The sequence below is a fragment of the Berghia stephanieae genome, chromosome 12 (genome assembly GCF_034508935.2).
Source record: "Berghia stephanieae isolate SIO BIC M18660-M18661 chromosome 12, UCSD_Bste_1.3, whole genome shotgun sequence".
NCBI lineage: Eukaryota > Metazoa > Mollusca > Gastropoda > Nudibranchia > Aeolidiidae > Berghia > Berghia stephanieae.
The window spans coordinates 10031472-10058971 of record NC_088371.1 but is presented as its reverse complement, the minus strand read 5'-3'; the positions used below and the strand labels follow the sequence as shown (position 1 = coordinate 10058971).

Here is a 27500-nt window from a genome sequence, read left to right as displayed (position 1 = left end):
TCTCTTAAGTGAGATAATAGAAAATTCAAACTGTCTATTTCTTTTGTAAATTATATAAATATATATATATATATATATATATTATATATTATATATATATATATATATATATTGAACACCCTCTTTTCACTCTTCCTCACCCTCTCTCCTCTCTCTCTCTCTCTCATCTTTCTCTCTCTCTCTTTATCTATCTATCTCTCTCTCTCTATCTATGTCTCTCTATCTATCTATCTATCTATCTATCTATCTATCTATCTATCTATCTATCTCTCTATCTATCTATCTCTCTCTATCTATCTATCTCTCTCTCTCTATCTATCTATCTCTCTCTCTCTCTATCTATCTATCTCTCTCTATCTATCTATCTATATATATATATATAATCTCTCTCTATCTATCCTCTCTCTCTCTCTATCTATCTACTATCTATCTATCTATCTCTATCTATCTATCTATCTCTCTCTCTCACATACTCACATACACACACAATCTCTCGGTCACATACGCAAACACACGCACAGCGACACACAAGCACACACACACATACAAAACACACACATACAAAACACACACACACACACAATAGCAAATGAAGGCATATTTATTTATCTATTTTAAATATATTTGTACCACAGAAACATATTTGCACCGACCCAAATATGACGTCAAACAAGGATATGACGAAACAACCGGAATATCACGTGACAGAGGGAAATGTCCTGAGGAACGATGTGACCTCAAAGACATCGAATGGCCTGGATTGCAAATCCGAGGCAACCATGTCTACTCACCACAGTCCCGATTGGTCTAAGCTGGAGGGCGTTTTTTTCTCCGGTAAGGCCTTGGTTTTCTCGTGAATTTTTTTCTTTTTAAATAGAGCTTTTATGTTGAGCAATATCCACTAAAATGTGCTACATACAAACTTCCAAGGTGTTTGGAACCCGAAGAGGAGAATATGTGACGTCACGACTTCTCTGCCCTATTGATCAATCATACAGTTTGTGAGCATTTACCACAATATTTTGACACAATAATGAGAGGAATTGATTTACTACACTTGACGATACACTGTGTTTATTTCGACAATCTGTGTTATAATTCTTTGAAAAACACAGGATCTTAGTAATGCTCGAACCATTACTGGAATATCATCAATAATATTGATCTACTTTCACAGATCTGATTAATATGTCAGAGAAAACCAAACTGCCCGATTTTCTTCAGTCTGTATGTGAGATGCTGACCAACTATCTGACCTCTCAGAATGACCGGAGCACAAAAGTACTGGACTTTCACCATCCACACCAGGTATTTCATTCTCTAACTCTTTTGAGATATATAACCCTGCTTTCTATTATTGGGAGCCTCGTCTCAAAACAATTCAGAAAGAAAATTTGCTGTAAGTATTATTGGGAGCCTCGTCTCAAAATAATTCAGAAAGAAAATTCTCCTCTAAGAATTATTGGAAGCCTCGAGCCTCGTCTCAAAACAATTCAGACAGAAAATTCTGCTCTAACTATTATTCTGAGCCTCGTCTCAAAACAATTGAGATGGAAAATTCTGCTCTAAGTATTATTGTGAGCCCGTCTCAAAACAATTCAGATAGAAAATTCTGTTCTAAGTATTATTGAAGCCTCGTCTCAAAACAATTCAGAAAGAAAATTTGCTGTAAGTATTATTGTGAGCCTCGTCTCAAAATAATTCAGAAAGAAAATTCTCCTCTAAATATTATTCTGAGCCTCGTCTCAAAACAATTGAGATGGAAAATTCTGCTCTAAGTATTATTATTAGCCTCGTCTCAAAACTATTCAGACAGAAAAATTCTGCTCTAAGTATAATAGTGACCCTCGTCTCAAAACGGTAATTTGTCGGGATGAATTAGGAGGTACCAAATGACTAGGGAAGATAAGTCGTGACGTCAAACCTTTTACTCTTCCTGTTCCAAATTCCTTGGAAGGATGTATGTAACCAGTCCTTTGGAGGACGAGTAATGAATACTTTGCATATTAGATTATAAAAGTTCGAAGATGACGTCACTCAGGTCTTTGTTATTGTTTTTTGACATCCGCGTTTATGAGTAATGCTCACTGAACTGTATTAACCGACTATGGATACACACAGTTTTGTGTGTTGGTCTGTTATACTTCCGGATGGCAATGTTATGAGTTTCTTAGGCAAGCGCATACTATCTATAAGGTGACAAGACTTTATGTAGCAGGATATACAGACAGATTCTTGAAATTTCGGGACGTAAAAGGGTGAGGATAGATGGTCTTTATTGAGTACCAGCATGTCCTGTCATGGTCTAATGGGCGCTCAAGTGCTATCTCGGCTACACTCATCAAATGAAGATGTCATAAATATGACCCTCCTGTCTAAGCGGTATTATGTCGGGATCCACTCGGTTAGGAAATTGAATTCTTTGCCACAAATTATATCAAACTTGGGTTTAATTTCTATACGTTATGTTGGAGTATAAATACTATTTCTTACTTTACAAAAACTTCTAAGGTCCAATTTCTCATCATTCTATCTCTAAATTCACTTTTTGGGGTCTGAATCATCCCGTCATAATACCGTTTTGAGACGGAGGGTCACAAATAAGGCCGCCAGAATATACTAGTACTTTTTTAAAAAAGATTAACAAATGACGAGTTGTTTTAAGATGATTTGAATTTAGAAAGATGAAATTTAATTTAAATGAATGTCCTTATAAATAAATAGTGATCACAATAAATGATAACATGATAATATTACGTAACTTCTGTGATTTTGAGGGTAATGGTGTTCGTACTTGTGAAGTCCTACTTCCAGACAGAGGGTACATTCATCAAGATCCGGACACGACAATCTCGACAGTTTATGGCTAGCAAAGGTGACCAATGAAGTTCCAGCGTCTTGATAGTGAAAATCAAATAATGGAGATTTTCACTAAATCCCGATAGCAAGATGTAAATCTTTAAAACATTATAAGTAATACGAGGAGTGGAATGGTCTGGCCGTCAAGGCATAAGTTATTGATAGAAATGAGTAAGGAAGGATAATTCAATCAGCTTTTATAATAAGTGGCTACGTGGCAGAAGGTAGAAAGAAAAGTATTCACTGATTTGAAATAACTTCAAAAAGAAGGCTATTAAAGGAATGATAATATAACATTAGAAGGTAGCGTTTTTCTAAGCCTACCGAAATATAATTGAAGTGAGATTAACCTTAGTGATAGTTAACATATATAGCCTGACACAAGAACCCTCAAGAACTGGCAGTTTGACCTCATTTTTCAGGTTTGTGTAGCGTCTAGTGAGTTGTTAGTAGAGCTCAAGGAAACAATTTATTTCATTGGTTGAACTATTGAATATAACTCACGATTTGCTTTCTTTTGTGGCAAAAGACTGGCATTTTGACGTCATTTTTTGGTCAGTGTCAGCGTTGCCATAGTTAAGTTATAGCCTGGCACTGAAACCCAAAAAGACTGGCATTTTGACATCATTATTTGGTTTTTGCACCGCCGAGTGAGTTGTTAGTAGTGCTCATGGAAACAAGTGGTCCCATTGGTTGAACTATTGAATACAACTCACGATTTGTTTTCTTTTGTGGCAAAAGACTGGCATTTCGACGTCATTTTTTGGTCAGTGTCAGGCTATAGATAGAATGAAGTTGACGTCACTCTTGTCTTTGTTATTGTTTTTGTTTTGTTGTTTTTTTTGCCATCCACGCTTATGAGTAACTTTCACTCAACTGTATTAAACAGACTTTGAAAGTACATGGTTACACAGAGTTTTGTGTGTTGGTCCGTTATACTTCCGGATGGCAATGTTATGAGCTTCTAAGCCAAGCGCATATTATCTCTAACTTTACGATGGCTACGGATGAACTCCGTTCTTACTAAAAATAAAACTTCAATAGAATAAATGTGAATCATTGTCATGTGACACAGAATATATTTAGACTAGAATAAAGATTCCATCCCTCTAAAACCAGAAGATCAATTTCACAGAGTATGTATCCAGTCCTTCGAAACAGTGATTTTACACTTCCAATCAGATTTGGACCAGTTTGTTGACATCACTTTTGTTACCAATTCTGAATCATGCTTCAGGTCATGATTGTTTCAGATAACAATCCCAAATTTAGACTCTTCTCATTTTAACCCTCTTCTTACCAACTACAGGAAAATCGTCACATATTCGATCGTCCTTCAAATATTGATGAATCGATACAACCAACATTTTTCTTATTCAAATTTCATTTGTACATCATAAAATTTAAAGACAATGAACAGTGTGTTGTAGAGCATGTTTTGCTAAAGAAATTATGTATGGCAAGAATTTTACTGCTATTGTGTCTGAATGATAAAAAATCTATTTTTGTGTTAGTTGGGTGTGACGTTTTGGGGAAAATCTTGAAAATGGCTGGCAAGGAGAGGCTTAAGCTTGAGCTTGAGCTGTTTTATATATATAGTGCACTATATCCACTAAACGTGCTCAAAGCGCTTTTCAAGGGTCCCTGACCAACAGCAACATGTAGGACGGGACATGACGCCTGTTAGGCGACATTACAAATTTTTTTCGGACAGAGACAACGTTGTTAAATGGTCAGGTACTCATTATACACCCAAGTACGGTTAGAGAATGTGAGTAAAGAACCTTTTTCCAGGGACTCAACTATGCGCCGAGCGAGCGAGGCTCGAACCCAGGACCTTCCGATCCGAAAGCGAGTGTCTTACCACAAGACCACTACTAAGCCGAACAAAATTTAGACTTTTCTCATATTATTTTGAAGCTAAAGGAAATGATGTCACACTGCTTGGGCATATATCCTGAACCACGTGATCTGGAACAGATTCTCAGCGACTGCAAAGAAACCCTCAAATATTGCGTCAAAACCGGTAAGTAACATTTTCAAAGTGACGAATTTGTCACTCGCTCTGCTTGAAACGGTATTAAAGTTTGTTGTTTACTTTTTAAGTTTTGGGATTTTCTAGCTTTTAAGCATGAAAAAAGAGAATTGAGCTATATATAGCGCGATATCCACTAAATGTGCTCAAAGCGCTTTACAAGGGGTCCCTGGTCAACAGCAACACTTAACATGTAGAACGTGACATGCAAAGCTTATTTATTTTATGGCTGAAAATTTGAAACAAAATATATAAAATTCTAGTCATAAACTTGTTGTTGAGATAGGAACGTTTGAATAGAGCAGATGGGTATAAAAACCTGGTATTTATTTTAACCGGAGTCCGGTGAGAGAATGTGAGTAAAGAGACTTTTCCAAGGACTCAGTAATCAACAAAGCGCCAAGCGACGCTCGAACCCAGGAACTTCCGACCCGAAAGCGAGTGTCTTACCACAAGACCACAAGGTCTCACATTATTAAAGAGAGAGTTTTCTGATCAGATTAAATTATGGTGTTTTGTTAACAAACGGATGAATGGCATTTTTATTCCAAGCACGGTTCAGCGTGTACCGCCTGATCTCTGTGGACGTCCAGTGCTAACCAGCCAGCCAATTGGAGGGAGGGAAGTTTACCAGTACTGCCGTACTCTGGAAAAAACACATATTTAAAAATTTTGCCAGAAAACTCGTCCTTCAAATTAACCCTATCCGTGCCAAGTATAGGAAATCGTCACATTCGTTACGATACAACCAACATTTTTCTTATTCAATTTTTTCATAAAATTTAAAGAAAATGAACAGTGTGTTGTAGAGCATGTTTTGCTAAAGAAATTATGTATGGCAGGAACGTACTGCTATTGTGTTTGGGTGATAAAAGTGCATTTTTTGTGTTAGTTGGGTGTGAAGATTTGGGGAAAATCCTGAAAATGGCTGGTAAGGAGAGAGTTAAATGACTCTCATCTCGGCAAAAACACTCAAACCGGGGACTTTTTGTTTTATTTTCTAAACATAAATTATAACAGTAGTATATAATAACAGAAAGATGATATTTATGCTTTGAGCACGTTTAGTGGATATTGCGCTTTAAAAAAGTTCAACAATTGATTTAACGGCCAGGTACTAACCGTTTTCATTTGAATGACAATTTTGACAGAATACTGAATTGAGGCAGAGGGTCCCATTTGTGACCCCTCGTCTCAAAACGGTATTATGTCGGGATGGACCAGATACTAAAAAGTCAAATTATAGTTAAACTGGTCAAAAATATGAAACGTTGGTATTTAGTACAGTAAACTATGATATTCCTTCTCCTCTATAAAGCATATATAAACTCAACTTAAACGAGATATTTCTGGCTACAAATTCCATTTTCAGCATCATAATCATCCCGACTTAATACCGTTTTGAGACGAGGGGGCATATTTTATACCTTGAGCTTAAAATTGAATTTCATGAATCTTGTTCGCATCGACATTTTTTTTTGGGGTGCGGCTATGTCGTGGTCTAGTGGTTTGACACTCGCCTTCGGATCGGAAGGTCTTGGGTTCGAGTCACGCTCTGAGCGGCGCATAGTTGATTACTTGAAAAATGGTCTTTAGTCGCATTCTAGTACCTGGCCGTTAACAGAGTTGTCTCTGGCCGGAAAAAAATGTACTATCGCCTAACAGGCGCCATGTCATGTCTTGTCCTTCATGTTAAATATTGCTGTTGGCTGGGACACCTTGCACTGTGAGCACGTTTAGTGGCTATGCTCAAGTTTGTTTGTGTGTGTGGCCATGTGGTCTTGTGGTATGACACTCGCTTTCGGATCGGAAGGTCCTGGGTTCGAGCCTCGCTCGGCGCATAATTGAGTCCTTGGAAAAGACTCTTTACTCACATTCTCTCACCGTACTCAGGTGTAAAATGAGTGTCTGGTCGTTAACAGCGTTGTCTCTGTCCCAAAAAAAAAATGTAATATCGCCTAACAGGCGTCATGTCTCGTCCTAAGTATTATGTGTCGCTGTTGGCCAGGGACCCCTTGTGACGCGCTTTGAGCACGCTTAGTGGAAATTGCTCTACATAAAAGCTCAATAAAAAAATAAAAAATGTGCGTTTGTGTGTATGTGTGTGTGTGTGTGTGTTAGTGTTGTCAGAGTGAAATTGTATTCATCATCTATAAACAATCATTAAAACAGATTTAACCCTCTCCTTACCAGCCATTTTCAGAATTTTCCCCAAAGCTCCACACCCAACTAACACAAAAATATATTTTTATCACTCAAACACAATAGCAGTAAAATTTTGCGATAAATAATTTCTTAAGCAAAACATGCTCTACAACACACTGTTCATTTTCCTTAAATGTTATGATGTACAAAAGAAATTTGAATAAGAAAAATGTTGGTTGTATCGTAACGAATGTGATGATTTTCCTATAGTTGGTAAGGAGAGGGTTAATGTCTTTAAATATGTCTTTGACAAAAATCTCCTTTTTAGTATCTAAATCACACCAACATAACACCATTGAGATTGTAGGGTCATAGAGTTTTACTTTACCTATTGAATATGTGCGCTTTGTACTGCCCAATCAAGACTTGAAGACCACTGTATTCCCCGTGGAATAATCCTGCTAATGAATGGTACATGCACCATTTAAACACACACACATACACACACACACACACACATACACATACACACTCACATGCACTGATAAAACAGTGGGGGGCCGGGGGGGGGGGGTATCTCGACTTTACCCGGAATCAACTATGCGTACCTCTGAGAAATGTAAGATCCCACGATTCAAAATTGTTAGCATCTACTAAAACTAAACAAATATTTTGGCGATAGGTCTCATGAAATTCGGACCCACGAATTGGAATGATCTCCCTCAATCTGTGAGATTTTCAAGCTCAATAGACATTTTCAAAACACACCTTTCCAGAAAATATTTACTTAATTGAATTTTAAATGTATTGTATGTGGCATTTATATTGCTGATGTATCGATGCCCTTTTATGCTCTTAATTGTTATGATACTTTAGTTGAATTGCATTTGAATTGTTTCAAGCGCTTTGAGGTTTCGACAAAAGGCTCTATATAAAGATGCTTATTGTTATTATTAATCGATCTGGGTCCCTTTGCGTTAGAAGCTAGTGCTCTTCCAACTGAGCATTTGGAACCACCTACATTTTGTGGTAAAGTAGATGGAAAATCAGTTTCTTTTTTTTTTAATCCCATTTCACTCCGACAAAAAAATTTGATTAACTTCACAGATTATTGTGACGAAATAGGATTCAATAGTCTGATGTCACGTCCGCCCTGCTAGCAACCAGCAGCTTGGTTATTAACAAAGAAAATCGGTACTTTTTATTCTTCATGCTGGCTAGAACTTTTTCATAATTCATGTGATCAGAATGTATAAAAGTCAAAACATGATCAGATTTATAATGTTTTTCTCCTCGGGATACACTTTTATGCTCGTCGGAGAAGTATGTCATAAGGGCGTCCGCCATTGTTTCGATAGTTTAGAACCAGTTAATAAGTTACTATGCGTCATTACGAGGGAAGTGACGTCACGGCTGTTGAACCCTATTAAACATATTGTTCCGAAAACAGAATAATTGATGCAATGCGTTTAATGTAGAAAAAAAACTCAAAACAATACCAGCCGGATATTCCGTACAAACACACACACACACACACACACACACACTCACACACACAACTATGTGTAACCTTAAACGTTTATAGTCTTGATTAATTTAATTTAGTGAAAACTATTCATGAACTGGCTGGCTAAAACAATAACAAAAAAGCTGAGTGACGTCGATTTTACTCTACCTATAGGAAATCGTTGTGAGAAACCTATCTGAGAAACTCATTCTAAGAAAATCCGACTCAGAATATCGTTCTTAGAAAACCGTTCTGAGGACATTCGTTCCGAGAATGATGAGATGATGATGATGATGATGATGATGATGATGATGATGAATGATGATGATGATGATGATGATGATGATGATGATGATGATGATGATGATGATGATGATAGATGGTGAATGATGAGATGATGATGATGATGAATATGATTGATGATGATGATGATGATGATGATGATGATGATGATGATGAAGATTGTAGAAATGATAGAAGGTGTTGATGATGATGATGATGATGATGATGATGAGATGTGATGATGATGATGATGATGATGATGATGATGAGTGATGATGATGATGATGATGATGATGATGAGATGATGTTGATGATGATATGGCGATGTTGTTGTTGATGCCGTTTGTTTGTTTTGTTTTGTTTTTTACAACACCTGCTATGTTACTAGTGTGCATCTTGTGTGAGTGTGTCTATGTAAATATTGTATTGTTATAAATTTGTAACCAAATGACAAATTGCCACTTTTTGGGGGACAATAAAGATATATTATTATTATTATTATATATTATTATTATTAATTATTATTTATTATTATTATTATATATGATGTGTGATGATGATGATGATGGTGATGATGATGGTGATGATGATGATGATGATGATGATGATGATGATGATGATGATGATGATAATGATGATGATGATGATGATAAGATTAACTCACTCAATCCTAGAGATTTTGCTACTTTTCAAAATTGAACGTATGTATTAAAATGAGCATGTACATAGATAGTTTTATTCAACTATCATTCATCATCATCATCATTGCCTTTTTCACCCTGGGTCAGGGTATAGGCCACAGACAAACAGTTTCCATCCTTCTCTATCCTGGGCTAACTTTTTTATCTCATTAACATGTCGTAAAAACTAAAAGCATTTGCTTTGATACTATTTACGCCTATAATTTGTCTCAGAAAAATGTAAATAAATAGGCATGGGGTAAAAGTAACCCGGGTAAACTACGGATATTATCTGTGTTAGGTTTGAGTGAGTTAAACCAACTGATTTGTAATAACTATATTATTATATGTGACCCCCCCCCCCCCCGTCTCAAAGCGGTATTATGTCGGGATCCACTCGGTGAGAGAAATTGAATTCATTGCCACAAACATCAAACTTGGGTTTAATTTCTGCACGTCATGATGGAGTGTGAATACCATTTCTTGCCTTACAAAAACGTCTAAGGTCCAATTTCTCATCATTCTATCTCTGAGTTCAATTTCTGGGGTCTGAATCATCCCGACAAAATACCGTTTTGAGACGGAGGGTCACATATTACATTATTTTAAAAATAATATTGTTTTATAATCGTACAGGCCACCCCCATTTCTTGAACCAACTGAGCACAGGAGCGGACGCGATCGGCGTGGCGGCGACGTGGCTGACAGGAACAGCTAACACCAACATGTAAGGGGGGGGGGGGAACATTCATTGGAATCAGTTTTAAAAAAAAACAAATTAAATCGTTTACATGGTGGGCTTTGTTCGTTTTGTTTTGTATATATATATATATATATATATATATATATATATATATATATATATATATATATATATATATATATATATATATATCATCATCATCATCATCATGTAGTTCCATATCTGAAGCAGACGTCGGAGGTCATCTTCCGCCAAGCTGATCTATCTCTTGCCAATTCTATTAAAGCAGCGCCACCTTTCTCAGCTTCATCTGTCCAAGTTCTTATCCCTTTCAAATAAGTTATTCTTTGTCTTCCTCTTATTCTTTTTCCATTTATCTTTCCAGTCAAGGCGAGTACTTCCAAACCAGGGTGGCGGATAATGTGTCCTAAAAATTCCATTTGGCATTTGATGATTTTTGTTATCAGTGATCTTTTTCTGTTTGCTATTTCTAAAATTTCTTAATTTCTTTTCCTTTCCACCCATGACACTCTCATCATTCTTCTGTAAAACCACATTTCCGCTGCCTCCAGTCTTTTAACCATGCTCTTGTTTATGGTCCAGCTCTCACAACCATATAGCAGCACAGACAGTACATAGCAATCCAGGACTTTGATTTTTGTTTTCATGCTAATATTCCTGTTTTTCATAATTGTATGCAGCTGGTTGAATGCATTCTTCGCCATACCTATTCTTTTCTTTATTTCACATTCTGATTTTCCATTGGATGTTACATCGAAGCCTAAATATTTGAAACATTCAACTTGTTGTATTGTTTGTCCTCTGCTTGTTATTACACAGGCTGGTGGGTTATTATTTTTAGATACCGTCATACATTCTGTTTTAGATATATTCAGTTCCAGTCCCATATCTTCACTACTCCTGACTACAACATCCAGTAATTCTTATAGTTCATGTTCAGATTCTGCCAGTAGAACCGTATCATCTGCATACCTCAGATTTGTTACATTATTTCCTCCAATACACACCCCCTTCTTATGTTCGATATCTCTTAATATCATTTCACTATAGAGGTTGAATAAATCTGGAGACAAAACACACCCCTGCCTAACTCCTCTTCTAATAGGTGTAAAACTGCTTAGCTCGTTGTCAACACGCATTGCTGCTTCTTGTTCCCAGTACAAATTCCGTAATATTCTTAAATCTTTACCATCAATGTCCAAGGATGATAGAATTTTGAATAGTTTTTCGTGTTGTACTTTATCAAAGGCTTTTGAATAGTCGATGAAACACATATACAGATCTTTATTTACTTCAATACATCTTTCCATCAGCATTGATAATGTGAATATTCCATTTCTGGTACCCTTGTCCTCAACAAAACAAATTGCATCTCCCCAATTTCAGGTCGTAGTTTATTTCTTATTCTTAGTAAAATTATCTTCAAAAGGATTTTTGTGAGGTGGCTCATTAGGCTAATAGTTCTGTGTTGTTCACAATCAACTGCCCCTGGCTTTTTTGGTAATGATATAAAAATGGATCGTTTCATATCAGTTGGCATTAAACTTGATTTAGAAGGTTTGTGATGAATTCAATCCCCCATTCACCCAGGCCAGTCAAGGCTTCAATTGTTATGGCATCAGGTCCTGCAGCTTTTCCATTTTTCATGCTTTTCATGACGTTCCTAACTTCATCTTTCATTATAGAAGGCCCTTCCAGTTCTTTTATCATAGGCATTTCTCCTGGATTATCAAAAAAAAGTTCTTCATTATATTCTGACCATCTGTTTAGAATGCAGTCTTTGTCCATGATGGTGTTTCCACGCTTGTCTTTGATGCATCCACTTTTAGCACCTGATTTAGTTTTGTTTGTCACTTCTTTGATTTTCTGATGGAAGAATTTGCCATTTTTCTCTTTGCAGGACATTATATAGTGACATTGTTCATTTATCCAGTCTTCTTTAGCTTCGTTGCATTTTCTTTTTATCTGCCTGTTCAGAGTCTTGTATTTTTCTTCCTGATGTTTGGCCTTTCTTCTCTCATTCATTAGTTCTAATATCTATGGAGTAATCCATTTCTTCTTCTGCAACTTAAGTGTGGTTGGAACATTTTCTTCTAATGATGCAGCAACACTGTCTTTAAACTGCTCATATTTCTCTTCTATATCTGTTAGTTCTCCAAGCACTTCAAACTTATTTCTTACTGATAGTTCAAATTTTTCCTGTATCTTCTGTTCTTCCCGGAGAATGTCTAGTTGGTATTTAGGTTTAGCCTTTGCTCTTTTGCAGATTTTCAATTTAACTCGTATGGGGCATAGCACAGGTATATGATCGCTGTTACAGTCAGCCCCGGCATATAAATATATATAAATATATATATATATATATATATATATATATATATATCACAGCGTACACAACGACAACAGTTTAGTTGAGACGGGATCCCGTTCCTGACACCTGCTGACCCGGTCACGGTGAGCGGTCAATCACCGAGAGGAATTTACCTAACGGGGATTGCCGTTTCACTCAATTTAACAATGTTTTGTTTTATTGTCTGTTAGACACCCATATTGAATGAGTTGAAATATCACTACTTGGTATAAAAGTTTATATTTTCTACTTTTACTGTGTGTTTTTTATTTTTTCATAGTATTACTAGATTTCTCAATATAAGTTATCAATGAACGGTAACAAATTACACAAAAAATATAGCGGGTGCAACATTTCAAAAATTAGAGAAAAAAAAACGTTGCTATGGATTTGTCTGAATTTTATGTATTATAAAGAGAAGATGTAAATACTTCTCCTCACAAAAAACGTATTTTTCCTCAACACAAATATATCCGCTACGAGCATTCAAACTCGTCAGTGTAGTTTGGGGCTGGTCTTTAACTGAATTGCGTTGATGACAAATCGCATTTTATTCATATCATTGATAATGCCGGATGCTCTTTTTTTTTCCAATTTTGCTGTTGTTTGGTGACAGGTCTCTGTGCCTTGTTCTCCAAGAAGTCTAAGTCCAAACTTATATTGAGTGATGTGTGGTATGCACTGGTACTCAAGGAGGTGTTGTTTTGGGATTATTTTGTTTGGAAAATATTTTCTGTATGTATCCGTGTAATGTTTTATTGCACTTTGAATTATTGGATCGTGTCTGCTTTGATCGATTTTGTGTGTGAAATAAAGTTGTGCACATGACTATAGGCCTTGTTTATATTGTCGAAAATTAATCCAATACTGCAAGCGTCGTCAATGATGAGTGGGTCGTGGGTGCAGTTCTTTGTTTGTTGGATAATTGTAAGTGTAGACTTTTTCTTGTTAGTATTTGTGGCAGTGGTTGCCAATGAATGATCTGCTGTGGTAAGCCTGTTGTGTAATGCGGTATTCTGTCCAATTCAGAGGCAATAAGACCATCCCTGAGGGTGAGTGGCTCGTGCATGAGATTTGAAAGTCTCTCCTGCGTTTTGGAGTTTGTTGTTATATTCTACTCTGTCGATATCAAACATGCAAGTGCAACCCGTTTCAAGGTTGATTTATTTATTATTAGCGTCTTGGCAATGAGAAAATACAAAGAAGCTAATGAGTCGTGTGTTCAATGTGCTTTATAATGTGTACTTTTTACACATAAAGTATGAGTGTGCTCCTTGCTTGTCCAATGCCGTGTCAGTCCCATAGACTAAAAGAATGTTATTAGAATAATTTGAACATTTAAATGGTTTCTTGCGGGCACGTTTCTATTTCTGTGTTAAACAAAGCATACCACGACATGTCCTACATAATGAATTCACTGCTTGGTTAAGACTTGCAATTGTGTGGTCCATGCTGTAAGAGAAATTCAAAATTGACTGAGCGATGTAAGCAATGATATAGTGAATTAATGAATAAAATGAGTTTTAAAACACTCTGTATTACTTCTCATATCCATGCATACATAACAGCGTACATAAAATTTGGAAAAAGAAAAACCAAATACTTCACCCAATTTGGTGAAAGAAAGGGGGGGGGGGGGGCAGGAAAATTCTAACAAGCAGTTGAGCTAAGTTGAGGCCCAACACACAATGTCATTTAAAATTAAACATTAGCAAGATAATTCAAATTATGCAATTTAAAAATCAAATTAACTCATCATTGAAAAAATAAAAAATAAAAATACAATTAACAATAAAACCGCAGCGAAATATTACGTTTCAATAACAAGGCTAAAGAGGTAATATCATTATTACCTGACCTACCGCGGAAAAATAATCATTACAAAATAATGAAAACTGAAGAGTAAATGAAACTTACCTCATTTCGTAGTAAAACTTGTGCCTTGTGAATCACACCAAAAAAAATTTAAAGTTTATAGCAACGTTTTTTTAGAATCCTGAGGTAATTACAAGTAATTTTATTTAAATGTTATAGAAAAATATGTGAATTTGAATCACGGCTTGTGGAATAAGTACTGGAGATATTGAAATAAAAATTGGACCGATGGAAAGAGGAGGTCTGCGAGAATTCTTTGCATTTGGGTGGAATTGCATCGTCACGAAGATCGTGAGGTTAATTGGTACGGAAATCATCCATTGGTATCACCCAATGCACGTCAAATCTACGTTCTGGGAATTGATATCGGCTGACCGCTGTTGACCCCGGTTACCTGTCGGGTGAGGTTACGTCGGCGCTCGGAACAGCGGGAAACTAAACGGTCAGATTTATAGTGCAGATTAGACGCCGTGATATATATATATATATATATATATATATATATATATATATATATATATTGGTATATATCTTTTTTGTTTGTTTGTTTATTTTTTTGTTTTGTTGGTTTTTTGTGTTTTTTGGGAGTTTTTTTTTGGGGGGGAGGGGGGGGGGCGAGGTTTGGGAGAGAGGGGGGGGGGGTTCGTTTGTTTTGTTGTGTATTTATTTTATTATTATTTTTTTTTTTTTAATTTTTTTTTTGGTTATTTTTATGTTCTCTTGGTCTTTTGGTTTGTTGTTTCTATTTGTTGTTTTGTTGTTCTTTTTTTTTGGGGGGGGTTGTTTTGTTTTGTGGGGGTTTTTTTTTTTGGGGGGGGGGTTGGGGGGTTGTTTTGTTTTGTTTTTATGGGGTTTGCTTATATTTTTATTAGAGTTTGTTTTTTCATTGTTGTTACTTTCAGTTGTGCTATTTTTCTTTTTTTTTCTTTTTTCTTAGAGGGTTTTATGGTATTTGCTGCACATTTAGTATGTGTCAGCATCATTAAAAAAGAAAAAAAACGAAATAGTCAAAATATTCTAGATTTACAATTAAAATCACTCAAGAAAAGTAAGTCAAAATGAACTGATTCATAAAGAGAACAATTAATTATCTATGTAGTCAGTTTGAAATCACAATCAAGACATAAGCATAGCATCCCACTGTTGGCTTGGGATCTGTTTTAATGCGATTTGAGCACGTTTATTGGATATTAAGCTATATAAATTCTCTCTTTGGGGGGGGGGGCAGTTTTCTTTTAGTTTCAAAGAGTTAAGTATGACAAATGCATCATGTCGATAACATGAACTTACAGACATCCTAAATCAATCCTAGGCAATCTGTAAGATGCACCTATTCATTTCCGTCGTCCCAGGTTTACTTACGAGGTGGCACCAGTCTTCACTTTGATGGAGGAAGTGGTTCTACGACGCATGCGCACTCTTATTGGATGGTCTGAAGGTGAAGGTGACGGCATTCTGGCGCCAGGTAAGTGTACTGTAATGGCGAAATAAGGGACATGTTCTCACAAACAGGTCTTGTCATCATCATCATCATCATCATCATCATCATCATCATCATCATCATCATCATCATCCGTCGTGGTTGTATTCAAGTTGCCGGTCAACTGTCTCCACGTATCACGATCCACTGCGGTGCGCAGGAAGTCTGCGAAAATCACGTTTGATCATTCTTAAGTTATTTAAATAAGTCATTCTCTGCGTAGCTGTGCGGCTTTGTGATCTAGTGGTATGACACTCGCTTTTAGATCGGAAGGTCCTGAGTTCGAGCCTTGCGCTCGGCTCATAGTTGAGTCCTTGGAAAAGGCTCTTTACTCACATTCTCTCACCGTAATCAGGTGTAAAATGAGTACCTGGCCCTTAACAACGTTGTCTTTGTCCGAAAAATTGTAATGTCGCCTAACAGGCGTCATGTCCCGTCCTACATGTTAAATGATGCTGTTGACCAGGGACCCCACATTTAGTGGATATTGTTCTATATAAAGCCCATTCTTTTTTTTTTTTTTTAGCTCTCTTTCCTTCGATCATCCCATTCCGTCTCTCCCCCACACATATTCCAGAAACCGTAACTGCCTCCTTATGATGGTATGTGACAATATTCTTCCTTTTCTCATTTTTGCCAACACTTCCTCGTGTGTATACTTGTCTGTTCATGATAGCCTCAACACTCTTCTATACATCCACATCTCAAATGCTTCTAACCTCCTAGTACATTCTTTGGCAAGGGTTCATGTTTCACAACCGTATAAAAGAGATCTTATGAGTTTCCACTACTTTCATTCTGGTCTACAACTTTGGGTTATTGTTTGACACAACTGGTCGCATTTTATGAAACACATATTTTGTTATTGCTGTTCTTTGTTTTATATCCTCTATGTCTAGTGTGTCATTTGTAATAATAATGAATATGAATAAAATTTTCTTTTATAGCGATTAACGCCGAAGCCTCAAACTCAAAGCGCTTTACAATATAGAACTTATCAAACCATAAACACACTCATACCGAGCCAAACAGACACACACAACAGTGGCATACACTAACTATGCAAGTTTTACTAAATGAAATTGACATTCAACAAAATGGAATCAAAAAATAAATAAAACGTATGATTTACTCATCAATAAGAAAATGCCTAGGATACATTTTTTTGAAAAGATGAGTCTTTAGATATTTCTTAGATATTTCTACGCTTCCTGTGAGCCTTACTGACAAAGGAAGCGAGTTCCAAATGGTAGGTCCTGCTTCATAAAAAGATCTATTGCCGAAATTAGTAAGCTGTGTTTTTGGCACTTTTCGTAGCTGGATCTCCGATGACCTAAGCTGGCGAATCGGGGAGTAGGGGACCACACGTTCTTGAATGTAGCTCGGAGATTGGGAATTTAGTGCGTTAAAAGAAAAAAGGGCAATTTTGTATTAGATTCTGGCTCGAACGGCCATCAGTGTAGTCTTCTGAGCATAGTTTTTTCACTTGTTTTCTCGTGTCGACTAGAACCATGCCCAGAACCATTCTGGCCGCCCTGTTCTGTACCTTTTGGAGTTTGTCAACTTTCTTATCAGGAAGGCCCATCAACAGCGAATTACAATAGTCGAGGCGTGAAAGAATGAGACCACAGACAACTGCTTTAAGCTGGTTGGATGGGAGAAACCGTTTCATTCTTTGCGATGATAATACCTAAATATTTAAATTTCTTAACTTGTTTGACAGGCGGAAGATCGTGTTGTTGTCATTCAATGAGGCCACCATGCATTTGGCTTTCTTAACATTTAGTTTCAGGCCCTTTTCTTCGCTTTTGCTTTCTACAAGGTATATCCAAAATTTTCTGTACGTTTTCTGGAGATTATGCCATCAGACTATCATCGTCTGCGTATCTTATGTTATTCATATTCTTCCCTCCAATTACGCGCCTTTCATGTCTTCAATTTCTTCGAATATTACGAGTATCTCACTAAATATGTGACCCTTCGTCTCAAAACGGTATTAAGTCGGGATGATTAAGATGCTGAAAATGGAACGTGTAGCCACAAATATCATGCTTAAGTTGAGTTTAAGTGCTTTATAGAGGAGAAGTAATATCATATTTTACTGTGCTAAATACCAACGTTTCATATTTTTTACCAGTTTAATTATAATTTGATTTTTTAGCATCTGGTCCATCCCGACATAATACCGTTTTGAGACGAGGGGTCACATATGTTGAAAAGGTCTGGTGATGTTTACTTTGTTCCTGTTTTTCTTTCCTTCCACCATTCTTTCCTCTTTTTGTTTTGTTTTTATGCATGCCTTAATTAATTCAAAATATTTCAATGTTTTCACAATTTCTAAATTTGGTGCACCATCAATTGTGTGTCCCATTGTTCGTAGGTATAGGGGTGAATATTTATAGCAATGATAAGGTGAGCTCCAGTGGTGTGGCATGCTTACAGTATAAGGTGGTGCCAGAATCAGAAGAAAATGACTTTAAAAATGCTATATTTATATTTGTAAATACAAAAGAAAGAAAGACATTTAAAGAAAAAACTTACTTAAATAAGTAAGAATTGGCATAAACCATTTCTCAGTTTTTGATTTTTTAAATGCTGTAATCCATTTTTAAAATGGATCGGCGCCAGGCACCAAATCAACCAATATAGCCATGCCCCTGGTGTTGTCATTTCGAACGATCATCGTGGACCGTTGTAATCTGATTAAAAACAAAACAGCCACCACCAACAACAACAACAACTGCACAGCCACCACCAAAATTATAACTCAATAACCCAATCATCACCACCATAACAATTACAACAACAATAAAAACAACTTCCACGACCACCATCACCACAACGGTGACCACCACCACCACCACCACCACCACGATGGAAACCGCCACCACAACGACCACCACCACCACCACCACCACCAATAACAACAACAACAAAAACAACAACAACAACAACAAAATCCTTCACCTTCACCTCCACCTCCACCTCCACCACCACCATCACTACCACTTTCAACACCACCACCACTACAACGATGAAAACCACAACCACAGCGATAACCACCAGCACGACCACCACCAAAACATCCATCCCCAGGTGGAGCTATTGCTAACATGTACGCCGTCCTCATGGCCAGACACTGGATGTTCCCAGAGACAAAAGAGCGTGGATTCTTAGACGCTGGAAGGGCTTGGGTGTTCACCTCAGAACAGGTAAAAATAAAACGTTGGCTCGCCAATGCCTCCCCCCCCCACCACCCCCACCTTCAACCGTGGCCTTCGTAAAGTTATAGCCTGACACTGACCAAAAAATGACGTCAAAATGCCAGTCTTCGGCCACAAAAGAAAACAAATCGTGAGTTGTATTCAATAGTTCAACCAATGAAATAACTTGTTTCAATGAGCACTACTAACGACAACTCACTAGGCCAAATAATGACGTCAAAATGCCAGTCCTTTTGAATTTCATTATCAGGCGAGAACATAACGATGACTACGCCTCAACCCGCTTTGATTTTATAGATAGAATGCACTTGGCCAAGGAGTTCACAACATTGCCATCCGGAAGTATAACGGACCAACACACAAACTCTGTGTCACCAGGAACTTTTATAGTCTGGTTAATACTGTTTAGTGAGAACAACTCACAAACGCGGATAGCAAAAACGATAACAAAGGCCTGATTGACGTCATCTTCGAACTATCTATTCTATAGATAGAATGCGCTTGGCCAAGGAGTTCACAACATTGCCATCCGGAAGTATAACGGACCAACACACAAACTCTGTGTAACCATGAACATTTATAGTCTGGTTAATACAGTTCAGTGAGAACAACTCACAAACGCGGATGGCAAAAACAATAACAAAGGCCTGAGTGACGTCATCTGCATACTATCAAAAGAACGAATGAAGATGACGTCACTCGGCTCATTGGTGGGAGGGGAGGGTTGTTTTGTTTTATTTTGTTTATTATTTTTTTTTTGGTGGGTTTTTTTTAAGGCTGTTTTTGTTTTTGTTTTGTTTTGTTTTTTTTTTTCTTGTTTTTTTGTGGGCTGTTTTTTTTTTTTGGTTTTTATTTTTGGGGGGGGGGGGGTCGTTTTTCGTTGTTTTTATATTCTTTTGTTTTGTTTTCTTCTTTGTGCGGCTATGTGGTTTTATGGTTTGAGAATCGCCTTCTGATCGCAAGGTATTGGGCTCGAGTCCCGTTCTGAGTGATGCATAGTTGAGTCCTTGGAAATGGCTGTTTACTCGGCTTCTCTCACCGTACTCAGGTGTAAAATGAGTAAAATGCTTTTACAGCATTGTCTCTGTCAGAAAAAAAAATTTGTAATTTCGTTTAACAGCAGGCGTCATGTCTCGACCTACATGTCAAGTGTTGCTTTTGACTCGGGACGCTTTGAGCACGTTTAGTGGTCATTGCGCTTTATAAAAGCTCAAGTATAGATAGATCGAAGATGACGTCACTCCGGCCTTTGTTATTGTTTTTTTGCCATCCGCGTTCATGAGTAATGCTCACTGAACTCTATTAACCCGACTATAATTTGTGTGTTGGTCCGTTTTACTTCCGGCAATGTTATGAGCTTCTTAGCCAAGCGCATACTGTCGATAAGTTGTTTTTTGTTTGTTTTGTTTCGTTTTTTTTTTTTTTTTGTTGTTGTTGGTTTTATTTTGGTATTTTTAGACTGCCAGTTGAGTGATAAGTTATCACTAATGTCCCTCTAATCCTATCTTTCGTTATGCGGCTATGTGGTCTTGTGGTATGACACTCGCTTTCGGATCGGAAGGTCCTGCGTACGAGCCTAGCTCGGCGCATAGTTGAGTCCTTGGAAAAGACTCTTTACCCACATTCTCTCACCGTACTCAGGTGTAAAATGAGTACCTGGCCGTCAACAGCGTTGTCACTGTCCGAAAAAAAACTGTAATATCGCCTAACAGGCGTCATGTCTCGTTCTACATGTTACGTGTTGCTGTTGGTCAGGAACCCTTTGTAAAGCGCTTTAAGAACGTTTTGTGGATATTGTGCTATATAAAAGCTCAAGCTGAAGTTAGAGCCCGACACTACGAATTGTACTGTGACGTCAATGTTAGATTTATACAGATAAATAGACGTGAGCGATATTGCAAAAGTGCTAGTACATAATATTCATAAAGGGTATCGAGATAGGGCGTAGCCATCGTTTCGTTACAGTCTGACAAAATAATAACGTCAAAATGCCATTCTTTTTGGGTTTCAGTGTCAGGCTACAACTTAACGATGGCTACGGTTATAGCCTGACACTACGAATTGTACTGTGACGTCAATATTATATTTAAACAGATTAATAGATAGAATGAAGTTGACGTCAATCGAGCCTTTGTTATTGTTTTTTGCCATCCACGTTTATGAGTAATTCTCACTTAACTGTATTATCCAGTCTATAAATGTTCATGGTTACACATAGCTTTGTGTGTTGGTCCGTTATACTTCCGGATGGCAATGTTATGAGCATCTGCCGTTTTTTTTTTTTGTTTTTTTGTTTTGTTTTGTTTTTTTGTTTTGTCGAGCTTGATATGGGTAGGTCTAGCGGCTCTTCTCTTTATTCTTAGTATTTTGTCCGTACCCGACGTCTTTATCCGGAAGACGGCAGAGGACGGCATTGCCGGGACGTCGGAGTCAGTCTCCGGTGTGGGTTACACCTTAACCAGTTAAATTCCACATTTTGGAAAAACAAGTATTTTAAAAATTTGACCAGGAAACGTGTCCTTCAAATATCGATCGATTTAAATAACCCTCATTTTGGTTGGGTTTTTTTTAAAAACCTCTCAAACCTGGGATGTGATGGAAGACCTCCCGAGGTCACAGGTTTGAAAGTTTTTGCCAAGTTGAAGGCCATTTAAATCGATCTATAATTGAAGGACGGCAGGTCATTAGTTAGTGCCTTATTCACGTACATATTCCTTTATATTTTATATAATTCCACAGTCTCACTTTTCCATCAAAAGAGCTGCCGCCATTTTGGGAATTGGCACCGATCACGTGGTCTATGTGAAAAGTTTGGACAGGTACTTGTTACTCATTTATTACATGTGATGAAGTGAGGAGGTGATTTTCAAAATCTTGCAAAGTCGCTTCCAGATAGAAATGAGTTTAAACTCTCTGGCAATAGTGAATGATAGTTTGATGTCAACAACCAATCTCATTAGAAGTGTATAACCACTCTTCCAGAGTACTGGATACATACCTTATGTATTTGATCTTCTGGTTTCAGAGTGATGACATCTTATTTTCTAGTCTATATAAATGCTGGTCATCAATAAAGACCACCCACCCTCGCTCTTTTACGTCCCATTACTCCAAAGAATCTGCCTATACGCCCAGTTACTAAAATAGTTATGACGCCTTATAATTCAATATTTGTAGCCTATTCATTATTAGTCCTCCGGAGGACAGGTTGTATACTCACTTCCAAGGAGTTTGGAACCGGAAAAAATGTGACATCACGACTCATCTGTCCTATTTATTCATATTCGTATAATACAGTATGTGTTTGTTTGTTTTTTAATTATTGACACATTTCAGGTTTGAAAAACTCGAGAGCTTTAGTGAGATTTAATCAAACGGTTTTTTGTTGTTTTTTTTTTTTTTTTTGCCATATGTAAATTTATAACGAATGTCCCGTCCTACATGTTAAATGTTGCTGTTGACCAGGGACCTCTTGTAACGCGCTTTGAGCACATTTAGTGGATATCGCGCTATATAAAGCTCAATTATTTTTTTTTGTGCAGAATTTATTCAAGTTTTCATTGATATAAAGTTTAAAACTGTGCGCCCATAAATAGCTGAGTTATGACGTAATCAGTAGAAAAGGGGAATTTTGACTTAAATTGTAATTTAGTTTAGCTTTGTCCGACATGATTCCCCAACCTTGAGAAGCAACTCACTGAAAACATTGTCTTCTCCGATGAAGCAACCTTTTACGTGTCCGGACATATGTACACAAACAAAGTATTAGACATTGGAGGAAACAAAAACCAATATGAAATTATCGATTGTCCTCACAACTCACCAAAAGTAAATGTCTGGTGTTAACTGACCAGGGAAAGAGCGGTCGGTCCTTTCTTGTATGACGACATGACAGTGACAACATACAGCAAACTATCTGGTCATCTTAGAATCATACAAGGACTCAACTATGCGCCGAGCGAGGATCGAACTCAGGACCTTCCGATCCGAAAGCGAGTGTCTTACCACAAAACCACATAGCCGCACTAAATTAAATACTCGCAAAATTTATCTTAAGGGACAATACTCCTCTGACTTTGCATGTTCTTCATATAACATTCGAAATTTACTTGTTAGCTCCCTTGTCTGAGTTTTCACACAGTGTGAACATTGTTTATGTGTGACCTACATTCTGTAATACGTCTGATTTATTTAATAACAAATAATAACATATGGCATTAATTTATATCCCGCATTTTCATCATTGTGAAATGCTCAATGCACGTTACAAATAAATATCCAATGTTTACATGTTATAAAAAAAACTTGAGCTTTTAAATAGAGCAAGATCCACTAAATGTGCTCAAAGCGCTTTATAAGGGGTCCCTGACCAACAACAGCACTTTACATATAGAACGAAACATGACGCTTGTTAGGCGATATTACAATTTTTTTCCGACATAGACTGTTCACGACCAGATACTCATTTTACACCTGAGTACGGTGAGAGACTGTGAGTAAAGAGCCTTTTCTAAGAGCTCAACTACGCGTCGAACGAGCTCGAACCCAGAACCTTCTGATCCGAAAGCGAGTGTCATACCACTATACCAGCACATTTGCCACACATAGATATAGGCTAACGATTTATAAAATTGACATTTCTTCAGTGGCAAAGTGGACGTGATCGATCTACGACGTCAGATGGAGACGTGCATTGCAGCCGGCGAAGTTCCCATGTTCGTCAACGCGACATGTGGCACGACCGTCTTGGGGGCCTTTGACCCCATAGAAGATATCGCTGACCTCTGTCAAGAAAAGGGGGCGTGGCTACATTGCGACGTAAGTAATAACTTCAAACGAATTGATAATTTTACAAAACGCCGGAAATAAAATTAAAGTATTGAATTGTAAGTTTCAATATATTAGACGAAGACATACTGTGGAGGTTTCGAGGTTTTATCAGCAAACCACGATTAATGAAACACTGAGGACGAATGAGATATGTGTGAATGGCGTAGTTAAGGTGAATAGACAAAAAAAACAATGATGGGAGAGGAAATAGAATATCTATTTCTTTGTAAGGAAGTACGAATTACAATTTGACAATAAATATTGATAAACGGTGTGCAATTAAGGAAAACATCTAAAAAGCAGTAGACTATATGTAATATAGAGTGTAAATTAGAATAAAATATAGACTATATTGGAATATTGATAAAATGGAAATGGAATAAAGTATTAGAAGCAGTTAGGGATAGTAGTATAACTATTATTGTTATTAATGGTAGTAGCATTAGTAGTAGCAGCAGCAGTAGTTGATGTTAGTAGTAGTAGTAGTAGTAGTAGTAGTAGTAGTAGTAGTAGTAGTAGTAGTAGTAGTAGTAGTAGTAGTAGTAGTGTATAGTAGTAGTATTAGGAGTATTAGTAGTAGTATTAGTAGTAGTAGTAGTAGTAGTAGTAGTAGTAGTAGTAGTAGTAGTAGTAGTAGTAGTAGTAGTAGTTGTTGTTGTTGTTGTTGTTGTTGTTGTTGTAGAAGTATTATTATTATTATTATCATTATTATTATTATTATTATTATTAGTAGTAGTAGTAGTAGTAGTAGTAGTAGTAAAAGTAGTAGTAGTAGTTGTTGTTGTTGTTGTTGTTGTTGTTGTAGTTGATGCTGTTGTAATAGTAATAGTAGCTGTGGTAGTGATAGTCGTGTGTAATATGGAATATAGATGATGGGTGGTCGGGGAAGTTAGAGGGACAAGAGATAAAGGTTGTATAATATTTAAATGAGTCCCAGTCTCGAGTTCATGCCTTGAGGTAACAAGGTGTTACGTTTAAGTTTCAGTTCTGCCTCTCTGTATTTTCTATGTCGTTTTTGTCTTGTAGCAGAACTGAAGGACGGCGAATAGGATTCAATAGTCGTAACGTGACTTCCTTCCTAATGACGCATGGTAACTTAGTAACACTGGCTCTAAACTATCGGAACAATGGCGGACGCCCGTATGAAATATTTCGAAAATTGATATTGGAGCAATTAATGGCTTATTTCTGTTCTTGGCCAACATTTTTGACACATTTGCGGCATTGATTGACAATATCAATATTAACCTATCTTAGATTTCACAGTCGCCTACGCAGGGTAATTACAAGATTGCATTAGAAATATTGAAACCGAGGTTCGTTTGGAAAGAAAGAATAGTGTATGGTTATATTCAAAACCTAATGAGTGTTGATTCTCAAAATTCTGCCAAAAATGTGAAACATCTTTGGAACAATTTCAATGAGCTACAATGTAACACACGTTGTTTAGAAACATTAGGCGTACACGGGCTCAACTATGGACCCTCCGCTTCGAACCGGTATTAAGTCGGGATTTGGAAATCGAAGAAAACCGGTTTTAAAGTGGAAATGGTCAAAATTATCAAATTTCACTTTTTGGTTGTTTCAGAAACTACAATAATTTTTCTACATGAAAATATAATAATTCAACATAAACGTTGACGATAAGTTATATAAATTTCAAGTTTAAAAATGCAACTATCAGTGACACATTCAAAACGAGAGTTGACTTTCTCTCAGAGAGCCACCCTTTCCAAAGCTTAGTAATACCGAGTCTTTTTTTTCCACCAATAAGATGTAAGATATCACAGCAAAGGGCGTGTCTTTATCTATCTCAGAGAAAGCATGACTGTTTCCACAATTTCATGGTTCAACCAATAATGAACTTTAAAAACTGTAAACAAGTCTAGGTTTTTCCCTGACAACCTGACAAATGAATAAGTCTGATTGGTCAACGCTCATCACATGCCCTGTGGCTGTAGGCCATAATGCTCGGGCGATGCTTCATGACGTCAGCATGCGTGTGTTACATACGTGTGTGTTTGTGCAATTTGATACACACCACGTGCTTTTATATCTGTGTCTAGCTGTATTGGGTAATGATTGAGGTGGGCGTCCTCCTTTGTCCCTCTTTAATTATTCATGAAATTATAGGATATGCTAAGATTTAATAGGACAACAGTTGCCTAATCTTACACTTACAGAGATTGTTGTAGGATAAACATTTAATTTTAAGTACAAAAGCAGAATAATAGATAGAGCCTTCAACAAAATTAATGAACTGTAACTAAAAAATGAAATGGATAGATAAACAGACAGACAGACAAACCTATTAATGGATAAATAGATATGTAGATAGATAGATAGATAGATAGATAGACAGACAGACAGACAGACAGACAGACATATAGATAGATAGATGGATTGATGGATGGATGGATGGATGGGTAGATAGATAGGTGGATAGATAGATAGGTAGATGAAGGGGAGAGAGAGACAAACAGAGAGAGGGAGAGAGAGAAGGAGAGAGAGAGAGAGAGAGAGAGAGAGATGTTCGTTTTGTCGTGCTTTCTTTGTATACTGAAAGAAAGGGGGGGGGGGGTCTTTTTAGACAATGAACAATGTGGTGGAACGCTAAGGAAAACTTGAGAGATTCAATAACATGTTTTCATGTAAGTCACTACACAATAAGCCCCACCCCTCCTCCTCCAGCTGTTATCTGACTCAAAATGGAAACAATGCAATGATTGATTTGACCAGCCCATTTCTTTAATTGCAATCTCATTGGTCAATATGTTTCCAGTTGATTTACTATGCCTTACTTTGTATCAAAATGCTTTTTTAAAACTATCCCTACAATTCTTTGCTCCGCCTCCATCCCTTTCTTCATGTCTACCTCACTCTCTCCGTCTCCCCTTTGTTTCTTTCACACATACAAACACACACACACACACACACACACACACACATACACTTATACAGGTTTCAATCTTTATTATATTTCCCTCGCGTCCTCTTAACACAAGCAGTCTCTCTCCCCCCCCCCTCTCGCTCTCTCTTTCTCTCAATATCTCTCTCTCTTTCTCTCTCTCTCTCTCTCTCTCTCTCTCCCTCTCTCTCTCTTCTCTCTCATGTGTGTCTGTTTGTGTGTGTGTGTGTGTGTGTGTGCGTGCGTGTGTGTGTGTTTGTGTATTTTACTCTCTCATTCTCTCTCTTCCTCTCTAATACTCTTTCTTGATAATTTTTTTCCCTGCCCACCCGGCTTCACGTAGTTTCAAAACTGTACTTTCAAATTTCAACCTTCTTTAACTTTTGGCATTTTTAAATCGTATTTTCTCTATTAAATAAGACAAAAATTAACATCAATAAATCTCATTTCATTGATTCTTTATTTAAATATCAAAAATTCTTGAAAAAGTGAGCAATTGTCGGCGTTTTTTTTCCAGTGTTTTATTTGTTTTAAGAACATCTTACATAATAATGAATAACTACAAAAGTAATAATTGAATTGTTTCAAAAATTTGTATGTA

At 37.0% G+C, this 27500-nt stretch overlaps 1 protein-coding gene across 1 annotated transcript in view; it reads left to right on the top strand.

Moving 5' to 3' along the window:
* The window catches only part of LOC144957551 (glutamate decarboxylase-like), a 44684-nt gene that overhangs the window by 4519 nt on the left and 12665 nt on the right, over window positions 1-27500 (top strand). Inside the window, exons 2-9 of the mRNA XM_078888898.1 lie at window positions 636-834; window positions 1178-1308; window positions 4780-4885; window positions 10145-10235; window positions 15810-15922; window positions 19034-19149; window positions 21901-21980; window positions 23808-23979. Coding sequence (XP_078745024.1) covers window positions 660-834; window positions 1178-1308; window positions 4780-4885; window positions 10145-10235; window positions 15810-15922; window positions 19034-19149; window positions 21901-21980; window positions 23808-23979 — 984 coding nt within the window. The 5' untranslated portion in view covers window positions 636-659. The remainder of the gene's footprint in view (window positions 1-635; window positions 835-1177; window positions 1309-4779; window positions 4886-10144; window positions 10236-15809; window positions 15923-19033; window positions 19150-21900; window positions 21981-23807; window positions 23980-27500) is intronic.